The following is a 23,224-nucleotide window of genomic DNA, read 5'->3' on the forward strand; positions in this document are numbered from 1 at the left end:
AAAATATTAAATACGCACTTAGTAACACATCAGTATTATAATTTATAAGAAGTAATAACTGTTCGTGACAAGATTATATTAAGGGAATAATTTAGAATAACTTAAAATAAGTATTTTAAGATGACATAGAATTAACAATTTAATTTGATATTTCTTCATCTGAAAACTTTATAGGCGATTTTAAATATTATTTAAATAATAATATTACCATTACGTCTATGTTCGATGAATTATAATTTTTAGTGGATATTGCTGCTTCAAAAAGCTATACCTGTTACTATTCCGAAAACTAATTATAATTAACTAAATCAATGGACAACTAGTGTCTGAATTTACTTATAATAGTTTAAAAAGGATGCAATATATTTTCAAATGAACAATGTTTAAAATAATCCTTATAAATGCATATTATATTTTCATCTATATCTTATTCTTTATCCCCTAGGCCAGAAACTTCGATAAGAGCCTATTTACACTACTTGCATTCAATTAACTAAAATATTTAGACGAATTCTAAATATTTTCCAATATAGAGAATAATCTCTTTGGTAAAAATATTCACATGACTTAATGCAAATGTACTATCTAATACAAACGTATTTTACTATATCATCTATTTCATAAACTCGAAAGCTTATATATTTTAGCTGAATAATAACATTACTTAACTCATATACGTATTAACTTATAGACTTCCACTGGTATATACTTTGATAAATAATTAAACTAACTGATCTATAAAGTTATCATTTTATAATAAAAACTCGTCAGTAAATAATTATGATCCTATTAATGTTTTTTCTGAAATAGTAACTTATAATATAGTCTAAAAATAGTAAAAGCTAGTTAAAATATCAACTTTTTACAAAACTTAAAACCCTTTTGTAATGTTTTTATCTGTAAATAGTTAATGAGCATAACACAATCCAGCTGTCTATATACATAATAGATTCTAAATATTTTATTATGACATAATAAATGCTGCTTAAAATTAATTTTAATTAATCAAAGATTAAACTAATATATCAGGTGATGGTTTAGACAGTAAATAAAGCCTTTATTTTTATGAGACGATCTGGAAATCATTAAAGAAATGAATACTTGATATATTTTATAACTGTATTTTTTAAACCTGAAATAACTATAAGTTATTGTAAATATTAACTTCAATAGATTCTAAATCATTAGATATAATGCTCAGATCATTTAACATATAAACTAAAGACTGAGGTATACTAACATCGTTCGATTTACATATTGTTTTGTTATTAATCTATATACGTGATAATTAACTATTACTAATAGATAAACAATTATATTATTCTGTATTTTATTCAGTAAGTTATATTGAAATACCATTAACTTTGTTATAGTCATTTTAAAATTTAACCTGAAATAAATATTTATCAATATCTTTAACAAGCTGATCTGAAATATCAGAGAACTCACTATTCAGAGGAAAATTTAGAATGTTTTTGCCTTAAATTAAATATACATTATTGTAATTCTTAACTAAATTGGAAGATTTAATACTTGTTTTACTAAATTTAGAGTCTGCTAAAAAATAAATATCATTGCATTTTGAAATAAGTAGAATATTATCTTGAATAATCATGACCTATTAACAATAAAATTAAACTGAGTATTCCTCATGATTTTAAGCTATGAACAAGTCTTCATTAATGAATATAGTTTTAATAAATGATGACTAGTTTATTTCTTGAATATAGGTAAATTATATAAAATTTTAGCATACTTCTTTTTAAAGAGTTAGACTAGAAATCCTACCATTTTTATTAACTTATATTTATTTTTATACTATTATTTTCTTTTAAATAAATTAAACATCATATTTTAATACCTAAATACTAATACTTGTCTCCTTACTATCTTTCATAATTGTAATACATTTATCTTATATAGTAATTATATAATTTTTAACCAGACATACGGATAGTGCACAATCAAACTATTTGACTAAATCTTATTCAATCAATATTTTCATATCAAAATCGAATTTAAGTTTCCATAATATATATGGTTTCTCAGATATTGCATTAAAATAGTTAAATACCCCGTCAGTATTAATAAAATTTATACACGTGAATGTTGTTGGTGAATCACTATCAATTTAGTTTATCTTATACATTTTTATTTATACAGAATATACTATATAATAATATACTATACTTTAATAATTATCATATTTTTAAATCATTACTATTTTTTGATTTTATTTCTTACTATAATTTAATATCATTAATTGTATGCAAACATGATACTTATTAGAAATCAATTTGCGTTCAAATAATTTTTATCTGTTAAAGTTTTATAAGTTAACTAAAAATATTAAATATGATATAAATTAGCATAAAATAATTTATAATTTAATATTATTAATAATATAGTAAAGTTTTTAATATTTTAACTTATAAATTATAATGTAATTAGTCATCATTATATTGCTAATATCATAACTAATAAACTAAGATGTAGTAACCATACGTTTATTCATTTCATTGAATGTTACAAAACTTGAACAACACACACGGTTAACTACTCTTTTCGGTTAGTTATTTCTATACTCCAATCAATTTTTTGCTTTAATAATTCTTACTGTTTGATTCTAATTATCACGTACTTGTTAAATAGTTAATCTCTTTGATACAATAATTTAATATTCTCTCGACGCAAATTAGTTGATTGTGTATCATTCAGATACTTAGATTTAACTTTAGACATATCTATATGTCCTATCTTAGATGAGTTAGTAGCCTTCTTCAGAATTCTCTTCAAGCTATTACTGCTCTTTTATTATGATTTAGTATATTAAACAGTCTCGGTGTTTATCTGTTCAACATTCTCATTTTAGGTAGTCATTTATTTGCAATTCCAGTAATTATATTAAAAATAATATTATATTATTAGGAGAATCAATTTGCTCAAATAATAGTAATATACTCCTAGTAAATATCTAATTAACATCTACTGCTTTTTAACTAAATTGAAAAAGATTTATGGTGAAAAGATTTGTTAACTCGATTTTGTGAAGTACAATAAATTACTAAAAGTTATTTTTAAATATATAATATATCTTAGAGATAACCATAATATTAACAAGTTTAGATTTAATAAAAACTAATCCTTATTAAACAGTTACATTAAACAAAATGATCAAATCTCTGTAATAAAGCTCTCTTTCAAATCAAAATTATTGCCTTCTTTAATTTATTGGTAAAATAATTAATCGTAAACTTAATATCCTGTACTTTAGTCAAATTTACCAACAACATAATTACCTGTCCCTTTAGCTTTTACAGAATAAGAAAATTATTTATAAGAAGGTTTTTCTACTGTAAATAAATAATTTTTTAACAATTAGAACTTACTTGGAAATGCTATGTCATGTCCCCCAATAGCCTGTTATAAATTTCGTTCTTAAGCTAGTTACGTAGGTGTTAATTGACTCATTTCAAATTTTATCTATGGAAGTTCAAGTATATAATCAAAATATGAGAAATTATATATATTACTTAAAATTTTGTTCTAGAACATATCGGAAGTAATTTTTAGACTAAAAGGAGATGTATGGGCAACAATTTGGTTGCCTTAAAATAATTAAGTACGATTAAAATTTTGAGAAAATGCTAGATGCTCTATAAAATGTGCTAGATATGCCTTATCTGGTGATGTTGGTAAATTAATCATTTTAGAGAGTTTGTATATATACTATATTATTATACATTCACTATTAAGTTTATCTAGTAATTACAATTCGTGTGCCAGTAAGCTAATCTACAGATGTGGTAATAAATGGAGAACTTTGCTAGCTGTAAAGTTTTTTTCTATACTCTTTTGTAGGAGAAAAGGTGAAAGTACCATTTTTACCTTTTAATCTATTTATAACATTATTAATATCATTTTTAGTAAAATCATATTGCTTTTGATAGGAAATATATTCAGTTTAACATTATTTTCTTAGCTATGCTATCTCTCCATCTCTATGCAGTGATCTGAAGTAGGTAGAAGTAGTAGCATTCTTGTTTGAAATTTTTGACGCTTAAGCTTGCTTCATATCTTTTAATTTCAATAGTTCTCTATATTCCAAAGACATATATGCATCTCTTGTGTTTGTTTCCAGCAGAGGCCGTTCAGAAACTTTCCTATTTTTACTAGTGTATCTAAAGTCACTCATTCAATAAATAATTTTTAATATATATTATTGTGATAAATTATTAGATAATTTTCCACATTCCGCAATGCCTAAACCAACAAATATTGTGGCTGATATTAAAGAAGAAATTAAAGCAGCTATCACAGCAAAATTATTAGAAGAAACTGATAAATAACAATCTGAATCCGACTTAGTCAATACTATTAAAACTTACTTAGATAACACTTACTATCCTTCATGGCATGTTATAGTTGGGAAATCGTTTGGTTCAACTGTAACACATGAAGCAAAAGCATTCTATACATGCAAAATTGGAGAGCTTAACGTATTGATTTATAAAGCTGGTGTTTTGTGATACTATCATATATATTATTATATATTAATATGCATATATTTAGTCAACAGAATGTATATAAAAATTGGAAATCAGATTGTAGTGCCATAGTCACCATTCTAAGTAGCAAGAACTAATTTAGATTCAAATCATGGTCAATTTATAAATAATACTTTATTAATATGCAAAAAAGAAGTTTCATCTAAACATTGTATAGTTACTTATTTGTCTGATAGTTAAGTTTAAGTTTTAGTGTCAGGTACTAATGATACTTATTATAATAAAATTTTAATTAGTAAAAATGTACCTTTTAATATTTAAGAGACAGGAAAATTAACATTAAAGAATTATGATATTTTAGAGATAATATTCTAAGACCCTTCTATTATGTTACTAAAACATTAGTTTCCAAAGTTAATTAAAGTTTATTATGATAAATTTATTAATTTCTCAGAATATTAGTTGTAAATACTGAAGTAAACTACACTAACATAGATCGTTTTACTTAAACCATTTTATTAATATGACAAACCTATTGATATTCATCAAAATTTTAAAATAACTATTCCACCATTAAAAGATTATTATTTAGATTTAATTGATACGCTTCCTAATTATTCCTAAATCGTCTAATTTTTATAGGATAATAATATTCCTATGTCTGATCTACGATTTAGCACCCCACTTGTTTTATTCTTACTTAATAGATCATAGTTATACGGTGAATTCTAAATAAAAGGTAGATTTTCAAAAGAATTTGGTAGTAATGATACTGGATGTGATATTTCGTTAGACGATGAAAATCTTAGCACTTATATTATAGTTCCTCAGCATATTTTCTTCTTATCAATATATTTTTGTGATACAACTATATTATAAGGTTTTATATAAGAAAAAACAGTAGCTTAAAGCTAGTTAACAATATTAGATTAAGATAATTCAAATTAGATCACTGAAAACCTAAGTAAAAATAAAAATCAGTAAAAATATATAATATAATTTTCTGATACAGAATCAGATAGTAATTCTAATATATTTGAGTGTATCAAGAGAGCATCATAAGGCTAAAATATTAACCAGATTAATATTACATAAAACAAGTCAAACGAAATTTAATCTTTATCTATTTAAGAAAATAATAGTAATGAACTATTTGTATAATCTAACAACGATTCATCAGATAATATATTCATCGTTAAAAAATAAAAATAGCATTTCCAAAATAACGGGTGTATTTAAGAAACACCAAATCCTATTGACTCGTAAATTGAGTAAAAACTATAAAATTAGACTTTAGTTAATAATTAATAGCTAATAAATTAACTAAATGCTCCTAGTTAATTAATATATCCACCAAATGTTAAATAAATTGATAGCCAAGAATTATCAACTTTAAATATCAATTCACTCCCTAACGAACCAAAATAAAAAATACTATTCAACTAATTTGCATAATTTGATATTTCAAAAGATATTCCATTACAAGTAAAAACATCTTAAACCTTTTCTCTTTATAAAAATAGCGAATTTCTTGGAAACCTTAAAATTGAGCTGCCTCCAACAGTATTTACTGAAATTAAACCTGAAACTTTTGATTAGATTTAACCAATAAGCTACCAAGACTTTTTAAACTAATGATGATCACCACTCGCTGTCGCTAAGGTCTTCATGCGATGACTTTATTATTTTCGCTCCTTATTTTCGCTCCATTTAAACCCCTCTAAATGCAGCAAATCCAGAAAAAACTAATCTTGAAATTCGATAACATATAGCTTTTTCGTTTCTGTCAAGCAGTTTCAACTTTCTCTCGTAAAAGTCATCGAAATCTATATAAGAATTAGTCGAGAATACCCCGTAAAATTGTGTGATTTAACGTTAGCTTTTAATCTTCTTAATTGCTATGTATCGTTTTTTGGATAAAAATACTCTGCAAGAGTTCTAGATCATTTTACAAAAGTGTAACTCTAAAATTGACCGAAGGGAAGGAAGTTATAATATTTATAAATTACTGTAGTTTGGTTAAGGCAAAACAATTGATTTTACGTGGTGAAGTAGTTGGTTAGCTTCAACTTCAATTTCGATTAGCTTTTCTGTGATATTCATTTTTAGAAAACTTTATAACTAATTATTATAATATTATATTAATGATATATTACACATTAGAATGATTAACCAGGACTATAAAAATTTATTAAAAGATATTACAAAAAATGCATCTAACCACCCTGTTTTATCTCTAGAAAGACCATTAGTGGATAATTTATTTCATATAACTGGTTCAAAAGGAAAAACAACTACAGCTAATTATGTTCACTAATTATTACCAAAATAAACACCAATTTTTAGCTCACCACACTGTTTTTCACTAAAAGAGAGAATAAGAGATTACAATTTACTCTCAGATACGGATTTTACATAGTTATTTACTACAACAGATTATTCATTTTTTGGTAACTTAACACATGCATTTATAAATTTTTTATAACGATAAACTCCAAAAAATGCTGTTATCGAAGTAGGAATTGGTGGATTAATGGATACTACATTTATTAAAAACATATCATAGTAAAAAATAGGTATACTTACATCAGTAGAGTTAGAACATTAAGATCTATTAGGTAATAATCTTTAAGATATTCTTTTTCATAAACTTGCAATTTTTTAAAATGCAGATCATGTTATCGTTCCATAAAATCTGGATTTACTCGGAATGGATCGCTTTTATTAAATTTAAGATAAAATTAAGCGAGTAAAAATTGATGACGACTGGCAAAGATCAAATGAGCGATTAGCTCGAAGAGCTGTTTTTGAAGCAGGTATATAAACATACAATAAAGTTTCTTAATAGTTTCCTGGGAGAAATATTTAAATTGATAATTTTTTTATCGATTGTGCCCATACAGTTGAAAGTGTTAAGAAGTCTTTAATTAACCTGAATGGTAAAAAGTGTAAGCTTATATTTTCATAAACTAGGAAAACACGAGACTGGAGGAGTGTCCTAAGATAAATTTATTAAATTTTAAATATTTAGGAAGCTTATTATCTACCCACTAGTTCTAGCTTAGATTATAGAGATAATTTACTAATAAGTGAAACGAGTAAAGAAATTGGGAATTAAATATGTTAAGAGGTCGACATGAAGATGATTTAGAATTCAGAAATTAAAAATATATAAGGCGATGTAGTGGTACTAGGAAGCACACATTTAGCTTGCTTAGTATAGTGGCTTATTTAAGGAGAAAAAGCACTTGATTTTTTTAATAGAATGTGATTTTTAATAAATAAGTTATATTTAATTCAGAAAAATCCTGTAGTATAGGCATTTTAAATTTACTTTATTTGATCTAAGGATAATAGCTCAGTTTCTCCAAACATCATTGTTATATAAATTTGATCTATTTCTAAATTATATAAAACAAGAGCAGTTTTCATTACGAGATTAACAGGGATCTTCTTTTTACCATCAGCAATAAAAGAAAATATAAATTTGTCTTTCTCAATAGGGCATTAAGAAATTCTTTTCTCTAGCTACTTCATATCTTTTTCTTCAAATTTAAGTCGTTTATAATTTATTCCAACTAAAAGCATAAGCTCTGTGAAAGAAATCTCTAGTTTATATTATATTTAAAGTTATTACATCTAATTCTCTAGTTTCATAACATTTTAGTCAACTTCTTTATAATTTCTTAAACCAGTCGTAGCAGATGCTTAATTTCCCATTTAATTTATATGTAATAAGTTATATAATATTAATATAATCATTTCCTTTTCCGTTTTAAACAATGCTTCAAACAAAAATTATAAAATATTCTACTGAAGCATTACCTTTAGCTGAAATCAACAAAAAGGTTCAGGTTATACTTCAAAAAAGAATTGATGCCAGAAAACAACTATTTCTATAATAAAATAGAAAAGCTGATATATAAATGGAGCAGAAACTATTAGTGGGCTCTTTGCAAGATAAAATAGCGCAGATGACACTTATGATCAGAGAAGATGTATTAACTTTCTAAGAATATTTAAATATAATAAGTGATACAATTGACAAAAATCCTAGAACGTACTTTTAACTAACTCAATATTATTTTGAAATTTAGTCCATAATGGGTATGAAAAGAGAACTCACCCCACTCACCTCAAATCTGAAATAAGTTCAGCCGAATACCTTCAAATATCCAACTGATGAGACTGAACTTCTTTAAATTTATGCTGAAGACGCATTTTTAAAACTAGCACTCAAATTCTTGGAATATGCTAGATCCAGTGCCAGATCTAATGTCCCAAATTTTAGAAAATTAGCTATTTAGTAACTTGCAGGTCTAACTGGTCTTGTAGGGTTTGAAAAAGCTTGCATTAAAGTTATAATTGAAAAAATGGGCGACCCTGAAATTTCTGGAAAAGCCATTTAGGTATTAGAACAATTATTTAAAGAAAAGAATTTAGTATAAGTCATTTTGTGTATTTTTGAGGAATTCTAGAGATAATCTGTTTACTATTTCAAAGATAGAAATAAAATGGCAGAGAAAATTATGCGCTAAGCAATTATTTTTATAGGATTTTAGCTTAAATTATCAGATGAATCTTTGTCATTAGAAGCAGCAAGAATTATAATGAATTTTTTGCACGAAGAAATTAAATCCGGTGTCGTAGAGAATTTGCTTATCTAGCAAAGTCTTTTGACACTTTCTAAGTTATCAAAAATTTGCGACTTTAGAAAAGTTGAAAAAATTGATTTGATTGTCAAAAAATTGAGCGTTCTCGCTGACACAGTTAACTATCAAACAAGAACAATCATAGTCAACTTTTTAGTCCAAATTCTGTTCTCTATGTAATTATAAAGCTCTAATTACTCTATGGAAAACGATTAAGTGACCTCTATTATTGATAGTGTCATTAATCTGTTACTTTCTCTTCCAAACAAATTAGAAATGTAGCATATCACCCCAAAATTTTTTAGCCTCATGAATGCTGTTTATAAGCTTCATAAAATTACAACAAATGGTATTTTCTCTAATAATATGATCTTAGCAAACATCTGGAAGAAGTTTTTTAATGCCGGATTGGGAATTGAAAACTCAGCAGTACTTTCTAACCTTATTACCTTATACACAGATTCTGCTTAGTAAAACTTTAACCTTAGAAAGAAAGAAAATTTGAAAACTCAAAAAGGTCCAAATTATCTTTTTTCTAGCGAAAATCTCACTTACAACTATAAGACATTTTATAAAATTTCTAACGCAGAAAAATCACTTCCTTTTGAAACTTTACTGATGAAGCAACATTTAAACCCGTCGATCAGAACATTTGGTGAGTAATTTTCGCAAAATAAATTTTGCTAGATTGCAGAACTCAAAAATGGTGCTAAAGAATAGCCATTTGGAACATAATTTGTTAGGCGCGTTATAGATGGAGGAGTAGAATGTATCTATGGTAATGGCTCTGAAATAAATAGTGTACACTTATCTAGTTTAAAACGAATTATAGATGTGAAAGCTAAAGAAAAGAGTGGTAAAAAGAGGTAAACTGATGAAGAAATTGCTATTAAAGCTTTATAGAAACAAGGTATTTTAGATGAAAATTGTAATAGAATTTATAAAGACGATGAAATTAATAAATAAGAAAATTAAGTTTATGAAGAAGAATTTGAAGGAGAGGAAGAAGAATTCGGGGACTTTGAAGGAGTCGAAATATTTGGCGGATAACCTGAAGCAGAAAAACAGAATTTCAAGAAAATGAAGTGAAATATCGAAATTAAATATGGATTTGGTGATTGTGAAAATTAAGCATATTGAATAACTATTGTTAATCATGTTTTTTATTCTAAAAGTACATTTTATGTAAATATAAGATCAAGGAATATACTATTATTAGCAATATCGAATCTTTTATTAAAAAGTAGAAATTTTGTATAGCTAAAGAAAATAAGTACCCATATCAATTGAAGATAATAATCATTATAGTTGTCACTACTATAAAATTAGATACAAGAAAGTGTAGCAATTTATTAATAATCAAACTTATAAGTCAACATAGCAAAGCATCACCAATCACTCCCTTCTTCGTCAGCATACCCAAAAAGTGTTCCACCTGATTTTTTAAATTGTTTTTCTTCTTAAAGCGAGAGAGTTAAAGCCCCATAAGTGCCTAACCCTTTTAACACTAAATCATAACTAGGCTAGTCCATACCGAATTCTTCAAAACCTATAAATTTTTTAAGTATTTTACCCTTTTTAAAAATAATTATAGTAGGTAGAGTTTTAATTTTAAGTTTATTTACAAAGAAACCGGCTCCTGGAGCATCGATTTTAATGAACTTTGACTCTAAATGTTGTTAAGCCATCTCCTCTAAAATTACATTCATTGCTTAGCATGTTATAAATTCTGGTTAATAAAAATGTGCAATAACGTAATCATGTGCTGTTACATTTGCTAAAAATACGGTCTCGTCAATTTCATCTAATTTACCAAAACCTTAGAACTTTAGTTCTTAATTCTTAAACTCTTGCTTAAGTTATTCTCTACGTGCACGCATATATCCTTCTAATTGATCGTTTACATTATCATTTGAAATTTCTATATCAGACTCAGTGTCAGACATTTTCAGTTAAAATTTTCCTATCGAATTATTCTAAATATAATATAATAATATAGATACTAAAAATCCTTTACAGTATTCATATAATAATTTATAAACTAAATATATGCAGGAGTTATTAATCTATATTATTGTAAGACAAACTTAAACTTGTTAATGCAGATAAAATTTATGATTAAGATATAGAAGAAATAAATTTACAACATAGTATAAATCCATATAATAACATTTTTATAGAAAGAGAATGGGTTGCTATAATTATTAAATAGTTTGTATTGTAATTTATAAATTAAACTAATAATAAATTAAAATATACTGTAAATAGTAAACAAAAGTTTATACTAATAAAATCAGAACATAATCTCTTAAAATAATTAAATCAAGTGATTGGTGTTAATATTTTAACTAAGTTCTGTAATATTGTGGTGAGTGTATTTAAACAATACCAGTATAGAAGGTTAATGTTAAAGTATGGAAACTGAAAATGTGTATTAATAATATATAAGATCTGATAGATATGGTTCAAGATCTACTAAACTATTTATAAAAGTCGAAAATAACTTTATATAAATAGTTAGTTACATTATTAACGTAAGAATGACATATAATTTCATTTTATTGTATTAATAAATTTGGTGTCCTAAAATTAAATTATTTAGATATAAGATTTATGGCCAAAAATACATATATTTATAAAAAAGTATAAATAGGTATATCATATCAGGATTACTACTAAAAATACCATAATAATTAAAGTTTTGTGTTTAGTAAGTACACATGTAATAATTTAAATTTTTAATATAAAAGCTTAAAACTATGTTAAATCGTTATATTTTTATTTTATCTATAATACTAATGTACAACAAGTGCATCCATACAACATAAAAGTTTGATATACTTTACATTTTTATTATTTTCAAAAATACTGTAAATATAAACTTTACAAATTTTATCTATAAAGCTAAAACAAGAAATATCAATAATTTTTTATATGATATTTTAACAAGAAAATTTACTCGATTAGACTCAAATGAATTTCTCAAGCTAAGCAGATAAATATAGCAAATATATTATTAATATTTTTAGCCTAAGATCATAATTATCAATTATTCCAGCAATATTTATATATATGCTAATTTTTACACTTTGAATAAGAGGCAATTTTCCTCATATATAGTACTTGAGAAAATAACATATACCATTTTTAATATTTTTATGTATAATACTGTTAAATATAGCCAAATAAATAATTTATATATAGCTTTTCTATAATACTAAAATAAAACGATAACGATAGTTAGCAGTTTATTAGGTAAGAATTAGATTATCATTTCATAAACACAAAACACTAAATTTTGATTCGTTTTAATTTATTGAAATAGAAGATGCAAAATTACCTAGTAATAATTAACGATTATAATTTTTCCTTATTTATATGTAATACTCAAAAATTTGATAGACTGCTTATTTAAAAAAGTTAACTTAAGTATAGAATTATTTTTCCTTTTGGATTACCTACAACTTGTTTTCTTAGATAAATACACAAACTATTCTAATAGTTGGTATACATTTAGCTATATTTTTGATGTTTGAAATAATAATCATTTATAGATATATTTACGGCCACATACAAAAATATATAAACTAAAATATACGCAAATAATTGAGTAAGAGGTAGCTATTTTTAGTGAGTAGTATCATGTTTTGTTATTAATTTTACTGAAATATGATCTGAGTATTAGAATTTTGAAATTTCAACCTTCACCGATAGTACATAATAAATTTTAAAATTCTAGTACCTTGATGCATTTTAAGTGAACAACTAATAAAAAAAATATTAATATTTTACTTAACTAATAACTAATCACTGATCTGTATTTTCTGACAATAAACCAAAACTGTCATCAGAATCCTAATAGGTGGAAACATTTCCATGCTATATGTTTAAAGAGGACTAAAATGGATTCTTGAGGAGAACTTTTGGTGATTCTACAAGTTAGTCTAGAGAGTCTTCGTTTTCTAGCAGTGATATTATTGAATAGGATATCATATTCATTTACATTTTGAATGATCGCGAAAATTCAATACTTTTTTGGGATAAACCTGTAACCAAAGGTATAATACAGGATAATGATGATGTTGCTAACTAGCTAGATTATTTATTTAGTTTAATATTGCCTTATTCGTAGTCAAAAGGATTTTTAATGTCATTTCGCATTTAATATGATTTAAAAAGTTATTCAGTAATATATTATATAATTTTCAGATACTTTATTTTGACAAAGAATTTAGTAAGGTTATACTAGCTATTAAATAGTCTATGTGTTTTGTATAGTTCAGTAAATAATAAATAAATTGATATGAACTATAATTAATAGTAGTCAATCTAATTTTCAAACGTGAAATAATATAATTTTTATATATTATCATTATCCTATTATTGTAGAATTATAATTAAAAGATCATCTATATTCTTTATACTTAGGTGATACTAAAATTGCTATTTTATTCAGCAGAATCAACATATTTTTATATATTTTTCATAGTTTTTTTAGTTTTTTGAGAACAAGAATATTATACATATTATATTTTTTAGTATTTAGTATTTTTCTTTTCTTATAATCTTTCCGCCAAATGGGTTGTGGTACAAATAATGCTTCTGTCACAGATAAATCTTCGACTATTCAATAATCTCGCTCAGCACCCCCTCCTAAAGGAGCTAAAAAGGAAGTATTGAAATACGTCACTGGTCGTATTTTCCCGGTTCCCAGCTATTCTAATATTGGTTAATCTCTCCCTCCAATGAACTCAGTAGCCTTCGGTGTATTATCAACGATCAGGCCCCGTAGAGCTAGTTTGACTCCTCTAGCCCAAGCTGCAGTCGATTAGATTGCCGTTGCGGCCGCCAAATTTCAAACTTATGCTGACGTTAATATTTCTCGTGATGAATTACCCAACGTTATTGACTGCTTCAGTCAAGATTTTCCAGAAGTTTTCTGGGTTCATATCAACATTGCTTATGCATCCAAAGAGGGTCAGGTCATCCGTGTTGATTTCGATAAATTCGACTATCAGATGGTTTCGAAACGCTTCAACTAACTTAAAGACATCTGTTCTAAGGTATTAGAAGGAAAATAAATTACCTCTGCCTTCCTTGCCTGCTATGAAGAAATTTTGTAGATACAAAGTGACATCGAGAAACATGGTTCGGACCACTGTTTGATCGACCGTAAGGCCTCCCCTGCCGCAATTGCAAAGGCTCTCCAGCTTTTGTTACTCAAATGCGACATTCCTGCCGTCGTTTTGGACTCGAAGTTCGTCGCCTTCAAGGTTGACCAGACATGGTCTTTAACGAACCCAAGCGAACGCTTATCTGGTATCAACTGTGACTGCCAAAATGTTAATTTGGAGGGTCTCTCCATTGCCAATTTTGAGAGTTTCCCTGCCTTCTGCCCTAAGGTTTTCGGCCGTTACGCTGCAATTTTGGCCAGCCAGGGATGCTGCAAAACTGCTGAAATAATCGTGAAGGCATCTGCTGCCGACGTTCAGCTCGTTCAAGCAGATTTCGTTGAAGCCATTTCCGCTGTCGGAACAGGCCACGTCTGTAAAATCGTGGTTTGCGAAAATAATGATTTGGGCCTTTGCGGCGTCACCGTTACACTCGGGGACGGCGATTTGGTGTTCGAAATCGCTAAATGAGGTTTTATTTTTATTAAAAAATTTTCACTCCCACTCCAAAAATGAAAATAGTAGATTTTTAGGTTGAATAGAAGCCGGACTCCGAATTCATTTTAGCACTAACAAATGAAAGTTTTAAAGATTATTAAGGATATTCTGAGCGACTTTCACAAATCTAGTACGGAATATGGTAGTCTTCATTTTTTGAAAATACTGGGAGTCTTCGAACCATTTACAAGTAGGATTTAGCTTTTTTGATGCAAGTTCGTAAGATACCATTTTCCCGAATTGGTAATACTCCAATTTTACCAAAAAATCCTGTAATCGGCGACTTCATTAAATTTCCAAAAGGATTTGGTATTATTTTAGATGCTGATACGATGATTATAGAGAAAGTTCCCAACCAATTTATTTATTCATTTGTTACAACTGTTGAATTTGACAAAAAACTTGCTAAAACTGATTTAAAACCTGTTAAGTATCCTAGTTTAGAGTTTCCATAAACATTCTTGAATCTTATAAATTTAATAATTGATACTAATTAGTCTAAGTAAATTATCAAAATTTTTAACAAATATAGAAATTAAATAGATTTTTTCATAGGAAAATTTGCATCCTTTAATATGTATCAACAGAACATTCTATTTTACTCTAGTAGGTAACGGAATCTTTATTTAAAATTTTTTGAAGAAAATGGATATTTTTAGGTGGATTTAAATGAGGTTAATTATATGGATAATGCTGAAAATCCGTTATTTTATAAATAACTACTTATTTTGAATGATACAATGATAAACTATGCGAAATAACTATTTTTAGGTTTTAAAAATGAGAAAAAAGTTATAATAACTAAACCAAAATTAGTATTAATACCAGTATTATAAGAAAATTGTTTAAAAATAGATAATTTATTGTTTATGAAGTTCCTCGGTCTATATTAGTTTATTTAGTGGCATACAGATATAATTGATATTGAGTAAATAAATTTAATTGAGTTTATTGAGAGTTTTTATTGGTAATAAAATCAAGATATAGAAATTTAATAAATCATTACCAAGTTAAATAGTGTTAACTCTATCTAGTTATCTGAGACAGAAGATAATTTAAGTAAAAGTGAAATAGAAACTCATGAACCTATTGACTGTTTTTACCCATTCTTTAACCATTCTATTGTTCCATATCATTTTAAGTTGGCATATAATAATATTCGTCTGTTAGTAAAAGGTCACATATTAGAAGCAGAATATATTCATAATAATTATGGAGATAATAGTTTTGAAGATGAAGAATATGATTATGATGAATCATCTGTAAGTTAGTAGAAATCGAGAAAGAAAATTAGTTTTAGCTAAGATTTATCAATAAATAATAATGAGGAACCATCAGATCATTTTATTTCCGAAAATTATCATATTCCATCTTTTATTCAGAAAGATTTTCTTAATTGTGTAAATTTTAATAGGATTAAGAAATCAGAACTAATATAGGAAGGTTAAAATTTCTTAGGAACTAGAGATGATCTTTGGGCTGATTTGGTAATTTCCTATATAAATTAAACAGCTACAACTTATTAAGATTTATAAGCAATTAATTAAATTTTACCTCTTATGGCATTTTTAACTTCCCATAATGTATAGATAGTTTTTGATATATTATTTAGAACTGAACGTTATCTTTATCTTGAAAAAAAGTAATACACATTATGTGGTTAAGCTTAGTATAATATCACTCATTTTCCATACAAAACTTTTCAGTCTATATTTGAATTTTTCAATATTGAAATCAGCCTTACTACTGAAGAAGTAGAATATTTTGAAATGAAACTCGATTATAACAGTATACCAATTCGGTAATAATATTAATACGAAAAATATTATCATAAAATTCAACAGCATACTTTCTAAAGTATTTCCTTAGCTGACAAATTATCATTTTACGAATGGCTCTTTTATTAAGTTGCATAGTCTAATAAACAAGCATAGTATGAAGAAATGATCATGAAATGGATTCATGAAAATGAAGAAAAAATATAAACCGTTTAAGATGAACAGTAATAATTTTTCAGTACCGATATAACAAAGATCAGAAAGCTTTAATATTAGACTTAGTTAGAAGACTTGTTGTTTAAAAAAATATAATTTGAGGAAAAGTTACTCTCTAGACCTAATTCTGCATCTGAGAATGCTCTTTAAAGAGTAATTTTTAAAATATAATATTTAAAAGAATAAAATTTAGTAGTCAGTTAGCAATAAATTTTTAAGTAAAAGCTTTCAGATATTAAAGATGATTAATAGGAAAATATTTATAAACTAAACTAGGGATTTATTTGTGAAGATGAAGCATAATTTTATGCTTGTAATATAAACCAAAATATAATTGGGTTTGCAGCATATATTAACAGTGTATATTTTATACCTGAGACAAAAATTAAATTATTATGCTAATTTTCAAGTATAGTGAAATCTAATTTTAATGATTTAACTGTTTTTAAAAATCCAATAGAAGTTACCAGTTATCCGACACATAGAAAGAAATGGATTAATTAAGAAGATTGTATGAGAGTAGGCAAAAGCTACACATAAATACCAATATTTTTGCGAACTCTTGACGACTTAAACTTAAGCCGAGAAAATAGCTAAATTATTGCTAAGTTATATAAATGAGTTTATTATATTATATTAATTTTAAATGAATAAATAGCAGGCTGATTTAAATAGACTTAAGATTATGCTTCAGATGAATCCTACATAAAAATACTTTACTGAATTAGTGGAGATTGCAGTTAATAAGAATACAGAAAAATTATACGATGAAAATATCGAATTACGATAATAAAAAATTAATATATAAAATGAGATAGATTAAATAGAGCAGTAGCTAAACTTGCAATCTAATAATCTTAAAAATTCTTAATTGCTTTTGTATTCACCAATTCAAATACCACATCGGTATTAACTTCAGACTTAAGATTTTAATTCATAGCATCCGTTATAAGTAATATCAGAACAATCGCTTAATGAAGCTTATAAACAATTTAACTATTATAAAAGTTAAGTTGATAGTCATAACTAAAATATATAGAATATCAACCAGCTAATCAATAAAAAACTATAACGACTATCAAAACAGTTTGCTGAAGTACGTTAATCTCTAATTGCAAATCAAGTTAAACTTAATAATAATTAAATAACTGGGGCATTATTACTCCCAAATTTTAAATTTATATAAGAAATGAATTTTGAGGAGAATGAAAAAGGTTTTAATGAGTATTTGAAATGCATAATAGAATAAATATAAGCAGTGATGATTTTTTGTCATTCAAAAATTCCACTTGGATAGCTAACTTATACGAGTTCTTATTCATATTCAAGTGTGTCTAACTATTATTTAAAAAGATATATTAATGATTATTATACCACTCTGACATCTTCAGAATAATTTGGAAATAAGCACATTCTCTTGTTTTCAAATTTTGCAATAGCACCGACTAAAAAATTAATTGAAAATGTAGAGTTTTAATTTAAAACTGTAATATCAACAAATATCTTAAATATTTATTAAATAATTGATTAAAATTACGATTACTAACAAAGATGACTTAGCTATTAAAATGATAAAGTTTATTACGCTTCGATTAATTTAGAATAAAATACATGAGATAGCGATTGTATTAAATAATAAATTGAGTAAACTGGGAGATATTATTATGCTTTATATGATGTTTCCTTATTTACGCTAGCAATATTGTATTGTGTATAATAAGATTCACAGAATTATTACAATAATTAAATGAAATCTTTGATTTCATAAAAAATGAAATTATTGTCTAAGATATCCAAATCTACAGTAATAATTTTCAATTTAGCCAATGCAATAAATGGGATACTAACAGATAATAGCTTTGGTAATTATTTTTAACTAGAAAACTACCTCATAAGTATATTCTAAATTTAAGATGCCAATGCTATTCCTAAATTTTTTTATTACTTGAGTTAACAAAACCTAAGTTCTTAGTTAACTATTTAAATTTATAGCATTGATAGTGAAAAGTACTACAAAGGTAATAACAATTTTGTATCATATTGTTTTGTTAATGATAAATTAGATAGATTAAAACTTATTTAGACTAATTTCCTAATCAAAGTATAATCTGACAAATTTAATTTAATTTAGTTCAAAAAGTTAAATAATTTTGCCTATACTGTTTTAATTACAAGATCTTTATCTTATACAGAGTTTGATAAAGTAATAAAATTATGTATTATATTATAAGCATATTTAACTGCCTCGATATTATTTAATTCATCAAAAATAATTAATTATTTTTCAATAAGGTCATCTTAGTTTAAAATTAAAAAATTATTAGAAAATATAGATATGAATTTTAATACATAATCTTATTGTAAAAATTAAAACTATTATGATAGCTCTCTTGTCAACTAATTTTTTTAAAATAATTTCTTTTCCCCTTCAAATTTCTATAATAATATTTAAAAAGAATTTGATACAACAGTAGATTGTTGATTTAAATCATCTAAACTTAAACCACTAGATCTTCTACTCAGAATATTTTATTAGTTATTAACTTGTTATGTTAAAACAATAAGTTACGTAAATATATAGAAATCTGGTTCAGCTTCGTTAATACTGTCTAAATATTTAATTAACCATTTATTTTCAAAATATATATATTCATTATTAATTTTTTTAGTAAGTTTCGCGAAAAGTTATTGTTGTTATTTGTCAGTGAATACCTATAATACATCAACTTATTATTAATTTAACAACTATATACCATAAAAATCTAAATAAACATTACAATTAAAGAGCTACTCAAGTATAATACGAACACAATTTTAATTAAGTTCATAATTTATTGAATTTAAGATAATGCATGTAAATAATGAATTATCAAATTATATCAAAAAATCAAGTACATTTTACGTTAAAATGTATTTCTAAACTTCAATACTTAATATTTACTCTTTTTAACAGAATAATATATGTCTTTATTATAATTCATTAAAAATGTTTTTCAATTTATCATACTCAAAATCCTCAAACTATCCATATAAAAGCATAAAATTATTATTTAACTACTCTAAATAGTGAATAAAAAATGTTTCGTCGGATTTAAGTGCTATTAATGTAATGTCTTCGAATAAATCAATGAAACATGACGATAGTGATTAAAGACCTTTTATCTTTATTTCATTAGATTGTGATGATAAACATTTAATAATTACTTTTTTATAGTTATCAATTTAATCTTCAGCTGACATAAATTCTAAGGCTTTGTAGGATAATTAAATATTATGGTCAGAAATACAAATTTTGAGTATATCTTATAAAAAATCGTTGTCAACATATTTATAACGTAAGATTATTAGTTCAATTGTTAATAATTTTATTTCTTTATTATTACTATTAGCAATTTGTTATAAAAAGAAAGGGTTTAAAAAATTTATATCAAACTATGAGTTTCTCACGATATTATAAATCTTATACACAGTTTATTATTCATCCGATACCATTATTTTTTAGCAATAGCTGATTGACAGAAAATCTATGTTCAAGTTAGCAATACAACACAAAAATAAAATATAAAAAATATCAGCTTGAACATCCTTGCAATAACTTATAATATTATCTAAACAGTTTTAGCTAAATTTTAGAAGCATACTATGCACATACAAAATCGAAACTAGTTGTCTATCCTACCAAAATGAATTTTTTTCTGAAAGTAAATTAAGATTTATATTTAATTCATCTTTTTAGATATAAGAATTTGGTAATGGTTTCTTCTCAATTTCTTTCAATGATAAAGTAAAAATCGACTTTTCATATTTTTAGCAAATTATTTCTAACAATAAATTGTTATGCTAGTTTGATAGCTCATTATTATGAGTATCTTAATATAATAGTCTTCTATACGACGATTATAATGTATTGAATAAACTACATCTATCAAAGTCAAATACAATAGAAGCATTAATAATTATAATAAATAATTACTATGTACATTTATTAGGCTTTTATATAAAAGAAATAAGAATCGAAGTAGAATTGCTAACTTTTTGTATAAATTGTAATTCATTTCGCATACATGCGACTAAGACTAATGCCGTAAACTATATAACATCATTTAAATCTGTAAAATCCTCCATTTTTAAATTAATAAGCTCCTATTCGTCATTTAAAATTTCTTTTGTAATAGTCATTTATTAATTAAATTATAATATTTTAACTGTATAATAACTATATAAAAAATAAAAACGAATTTGATCAAATTATTCATTTCATGAATACTAAAGCAAAAAGAAGAGCAGCACCCGACCACATGGCATTTCTTTGAATATCATATTAACATGTGAAAAAATCGTAAATATTTCCAGCTATGCACGAACAAAATCCAGCTAAAAACAATCTTTTAGGAACAAAAAATTTACCTCTTTTCTGAGAAAGAATATATATTAATGTTAGAGAAAATATTACAAATGCACAGAATAGGAATGTAAGTGGAATCAATTTCATAGGCAATTTAGGGGTTTGTTGTGGGTTTCTGAGGAATCGAGGGAAAATAGGGCGTTCTTAGGGGTGTGAACGAAAATCAAGATTAGACATTTTGTGGAGTGGGGAGTAGATGTTATATTATATATTATACTTAATTTTAATAAATACTAAATGAAGGATTTAAGTCTATTTTAATTTCATTGGAATACTATCTTATGAATGAAAAAATTTATTATTAACAATAGCTACTATATTAATAAGATTTAGTTTATGCTTATAAGAGTATGAAAATAAGCGATATCAAAGATACAACTCAAAAAAAGATAGAAGGATAATTAATAATAACTGCAGTTATAACCCATAGAATAATTTATTAATATCTAATATTTATATTTTGCTAGTAGTATTTATCTGTAATTTATTTTTCTTATTTATAATAATTTACTTTTTTATTCCTATATTATCTTAATTAACTATATTCGATATTTTTATTAATAGTTTCAATAATACTAATTTTTTTATTCTTCTAAGTCATATTATGCATCACATTTTATTAGCATCATTCGGGGATATTAAATTTTATTAATGACAAGGTTTTTAATTCGTAGATAAATTTTATTCAAATACATAAATATTTTAATTTAACTATAAATAAGTGGATTTTTCTACTATTTTTCTGTTATGTGAATAAATCCATATACTATATTTAATGATGTTTTAATCTTAATAAAGTGGCCGATTATTATTTTAAACAATGAAATAAAAGAAAATAGTCACTAAAACTTCCATGAACTATTTAAATTCTATTAATAATCACCTAATATGGCATTAATATTTAAACCATTTATATCACCAATGCAAAGAATGTCTATTGCTTGTGTTATAGACTTTGCTGCATTAATAGCAATATTAAGTTATCTATCATCACTTTTATTTAGTGACTTCAAATATGCATTTTCTTCTTTTAACTAGGTAATCTCTGTCATTAAATCTGAAATAAATTCTTTATCTGACTACTAGTTAACCTTAAAATCAAGGATAGACTGTTTAAAATATTTGTAATCTAAGAAATTCATGTTTTCTTATATACTAAGAACAATCGCTTACAAATTTTTAATTTATTCTGAAACAGGCAGTAAAACTTTTCTAGGCAAATTACTAATTGTATCTAACATATGTTTCATTGCTTTTTCTATTTTTGTTTCTCCAAATTTACTAGTAAGCCTTATAACTTCATTATAATCAAAATTTTATAAAGATTTAGATATTGCATTAATTAGATTAACATTTAAGTAACTATATTGCTGTGAATTTATATTAGAATTCTAAGTTATAGTATTAGCCTATGAACTAGATTAAGATATTATTGAATTTTTAGTTTATTATTTTTCATGATTTGAACTTTTCCCTAATTATTTAGGTGTAATTTGCTATTACTATAAATCCTCTACTGATATATCTAACGCCTTTTTAGTTACCTAACTCAAATTATTAGTATTTGTGTCTACTTATGGAAAATGTTTAACCGTTTCAAGTTCTGTCGCATACTTGGTATCTGCCTTAATTTACTGAATTTAATTATTGACTTTTTGTTTTTAGAATTCTACAAGAGTACTTGAAAGCTGTTCTAAGTTTTGTAGCTATTAGAACCCTACTTTATATCTAGCTTAATATATACCAAACCTAATAATATTATCTGTAGTTAAACCAAAAGGATTTGTTCTTATTCTATAGTCATTAATAAAAGTACCATTTCGTGAACCTAAATCTTAGATAAATACGTCACCATTTTGGAAAATAAGTTTCGCATGAAAAGCTGATATTGAACCATTATTTATTATTAAATCATTACTTTCATGTCTTCCTATTGTGAAAACTGGTTATTTTATCTCCTAAAGCTTTCCGTCACCAGAAATGTACCCGTACATTT

At 25.2% G+C, this 23,224-nt stretch overlaps 16 protein-coding genes across 16 annotated transcripts; 6 read left to right on the forward strand and 10 right to left on the reverse strand. All coding sequences in view use genetic code 6, as the record gives it.

The window, feature by feature from the left end:
• Positions 1-2,511: 2,511 nt before the first annotated feature.
• On the reverse strand, positions 2,512-2,880 carry SS50377_27600 (uncharacterized protein; the record flags this gene model as incomplete). Its single annotated transcript, XM_067911385.1, has 1 exon — positions 2,512-2,880. The coding sequence occupies one exon, from the start codon at positions 2,878-2,880 to the stop codon at positions 2,512-2,514; it is 369 nt and encodes a 122-aa protein (XP_067762072.1).
• Positions 2,881-3,174: 294 nt separating this feature from the next.
• On the reverse strand, positions 3,175-3,708 carry SS50377_27601 (uncharacterized protein; the record flags this gene model as incomplete). The annotated part of the gene is made up of 1 exon (XM_067911386.1): positions 3,175-3,708. The coding sequence occupies one exon, from the start codon at positions 3,706-3,708 to the stop codon at positions 3,175-3,177; it is 534 nt and encodes a 177-aa protein (XP_067762073.1).
• Positions 3,709-3,745: 37 nt separating this feature from the next.
• Positions 3,746-4,195, reverse strand: SS50377_27602 (uncharacterized protein; the record flags this gene model as incomplete). The annotated part of the gene is made up of 1 exon (XM_067911387.1): positions 3,746-4,195. One exon carries the CDS (start codon positions 4,193-4,195, stop codon positions 3,746-3,748), a length of 450 nt encoding a protein of 149 aa, XP_067762074.1.
• Positions 4,196-4,259: 64 nt separating this feature from the next.
• Positions 4,260-4,529, forward strand: SS50377_27603 (Dynein light chain; the record flags this gene model as incomplete). The annotated part of the gene is made up of 1 exon (XM_067911388.1): positions 4,260-4,529. The coding sequence occupies one exon, from the start codon at positions 4,260-4,262 to the stop codon at positions 4,527-4,529; it is 270 nt and encodes an 89-aa protein (XP_067762075.1).
• A 51-nt stretch (positions 4,530-4,580) lies between these two features.
• Positions 4,581-6,146, forward strand: SS50377_27604 (uncharacterized protein; the record flags this gene model as incomplete). The annotated part of the gene is made up of 1 exon (XM_067911389.1): positions 4,581-6,146. One exon carries the CDS (start codon positions 4,581-4,583, stop codon positions 6,144-6,146), a length of 1,566 nt encoding a protein of 521 aa, XP_067762076.1.
• A 3-nt stretch (positions 6,147-6,149) lies between these two features.
• SS50377_27605 (uncharacterized protein) lies at positions 6,150-6,611 on the reverse strand (the record flags this gene model as incomplete). The annotated part of the gene is made up of 1 exon (XM_067911390.1): positions 6,150-6,611. The coding sequence occupies one exon, from the start codon at positions 6,609-6,611 to the stop codon at positions 6,150-6,152; it is 462 nt and encodes a 153-aa protein (XP_067762077.1).
• A 61-nt stretch (positions 6,612-6,672) lies between these two features.
• On the forward strand, positions 6,673-7,779 carry SS50377_27606 (Dihydrofolate synthase / Folylpolyglutamate synthase; the record flags this gene model as incomplete). The annotated part of the gene is made up of 1 exon (XM_067911391.1): positions 6,673-7,779. The coding sequence occupies one exon, from the start codon at positions 6,673-6,675 to the stop codon at positions 7,777-7,779; it is 1,107 nt and encodes a 368-aa protein (XP_067762078.1).
• A 26-nt stretch (positions 7,780-7,805) lies between these two features.
• SS50377_27607 (uncharacterized protein) lies at positions 7,806-8,228 on the reverse strand (the record flags this gene model as incomplete). Its single annotated transcript, XM_067911392.1, has 1 exon — positions 7,806-8,228. One exon carries the CDS (start codon positions 8,226-8,228, stop codon positions 7,806-7,808), a length of 423 nt encoding a protein of 140 aa, XP_067762079.1.
• Positions 8,229-8,290: 62 nt separating this feature from the next.
• On the forward strand, positions 8,291-10,249 carry SS50377_27608 (uncharacterized protein; the record flags this gene model as incomplete). The annotated part of the gene is made up of 1 exon (XM_067911393.1): positions 8,291-10,249. The coding sequence occupies one exon, from the start codon at positions 8,291-8,293 to the stop codon at positions 10,247-10,249; it is 1,959 nt and encodes a 652-aa protein (XP_067762080.1).
• Positions 10,250-10,548: 299 nt separating this feature from the next.
• Positions 10,549-11,106, reverse strand: SS50377_27609 (Thioredoxin domain-containing protein; the record flags this gene model as incomplete). Its single annotated transcript, XM_067911394.1, has 1 exon — positions 10,549-11,106. One exon carries the CDS (start codon positions 11,104-11,106, stop codon positions 10,549-10,551), a length of 558 nt encoding a protein of 185 aa, XP_067762081.1.
• Positions 11,107-12,967: 1,861 nt separating this feature from the next.
• SS50377_27610 (uncharacterized protein) lies at positions 12,968-13,321 on the reverse strand (the record flags this gene model as incomplete). The annotated part of the gene is made up of 1 exon (XM_067911395.1): positions 12,968-13,321. One exon carries the CDS (start codon positions 13,319-13,321, stop codon positions 12,968-12,970), a length of 354 nt encoding a protein of 117 aa, XP_067762082.1.
• A 416-nt stretch (positions 13,322-13,737) lies between these two features.
• Positions 13,738-14,802, forward strand: SS50377_27611 (uncharacterized protein; the record flags this gene model as incomplete). Its single annotated transcript, XM_067911396.1, has 1 exon — positions 13,738-14,802. The coding sequence occupies one exon, from the start codon at positions 13,738-13,740 to the stop codon at positions 14,800-14,802; it is 1,065 nt and encodes a 354-aa protein (XP_067762083.1).
• A 41-nt stretch (positions 14,803-14,843) lies between these two features.
• Positions 14,844-17,444, forward strand: SS50377_27612 (uncharacterized protein; the record flags this gene model as incomplete). The annotated part of the gene is made up of 1 exon (XM_067911397.1): positions 14,844-17,444. The coding sequence occupies one exon, from the start codon at positions 14,844-14,846 to the stop codon at positions 17,442-17,444; it is 2,601 nt and encodes an 866-aa protein (XP_067762084.1).
• A 651-nt stretch (positions 17,445-18,095) lies between these two features.
• On the reverse strand, positions 18,096-21,002 carry SS50377_27613 (uncharacterized protein; the record flags this gene model as incomplete). Its single annotated transcript, XM_067911398.1, has 1 exon — positions 18,096-21,002. One exon carries the CDS (start codon positions 21,000-21,002, stop codon positions 18,096-18,098), a length of 2,907 nt encoding a protein of 968 aa, XP_067762085.1.
• Positions 21,003-21,075: 73 nt separating this feature from the next.
• On the reverse strand, positions 21,076-21,405 carry SS50377_27614 (Transmembrane domain-containing protein; the record flags this gene model as incomplete). Its single annotated transcript, XM_067911399.1, has 1 exon — positions 21,076-21,405. The coding sequence occupies one exon, from the start codon at positions 21,403-21,405 to the stop codon at positions 21,076-21,078; it is 330 nt and encodes a 109-aa protein (XP_067762086.1).
• A 662-nt stretch (positions 21,406-22,067) lies between these two features.
• Positions 22,068-23,222, reverse strand: SS50377_27615 (FHA domain-containing protein; the record flags this gene model as incomplete). The annotated part of the gene is made up of 1 exon (XM_067911400.1): positions 22,068-23,222. One exon carries the CDS (start codon positions 23,220-23,222, stop codon positions 22,068-22,070), a length of 1,155 nt encoding a protein of 384 aa, XP_067762087.1.
• Between the last annotated feature and the right edge of the window lie 2 nt (positions 23,223-23,224).

Source organism: Spironucleus salmonicida, chromosome 7, assembly GCF_000497125.1.
Source record: "Spironucleus salmonicida strain ATCC 50377 chromosome 7, whole genome shotgun sequence".
Classification (NCBI taxonomy): domain Eukaryota; phylum Fornicata; order Diplomonadida; family Hexamitidae; genus Spironucleus; species Spironucleus salmonicida.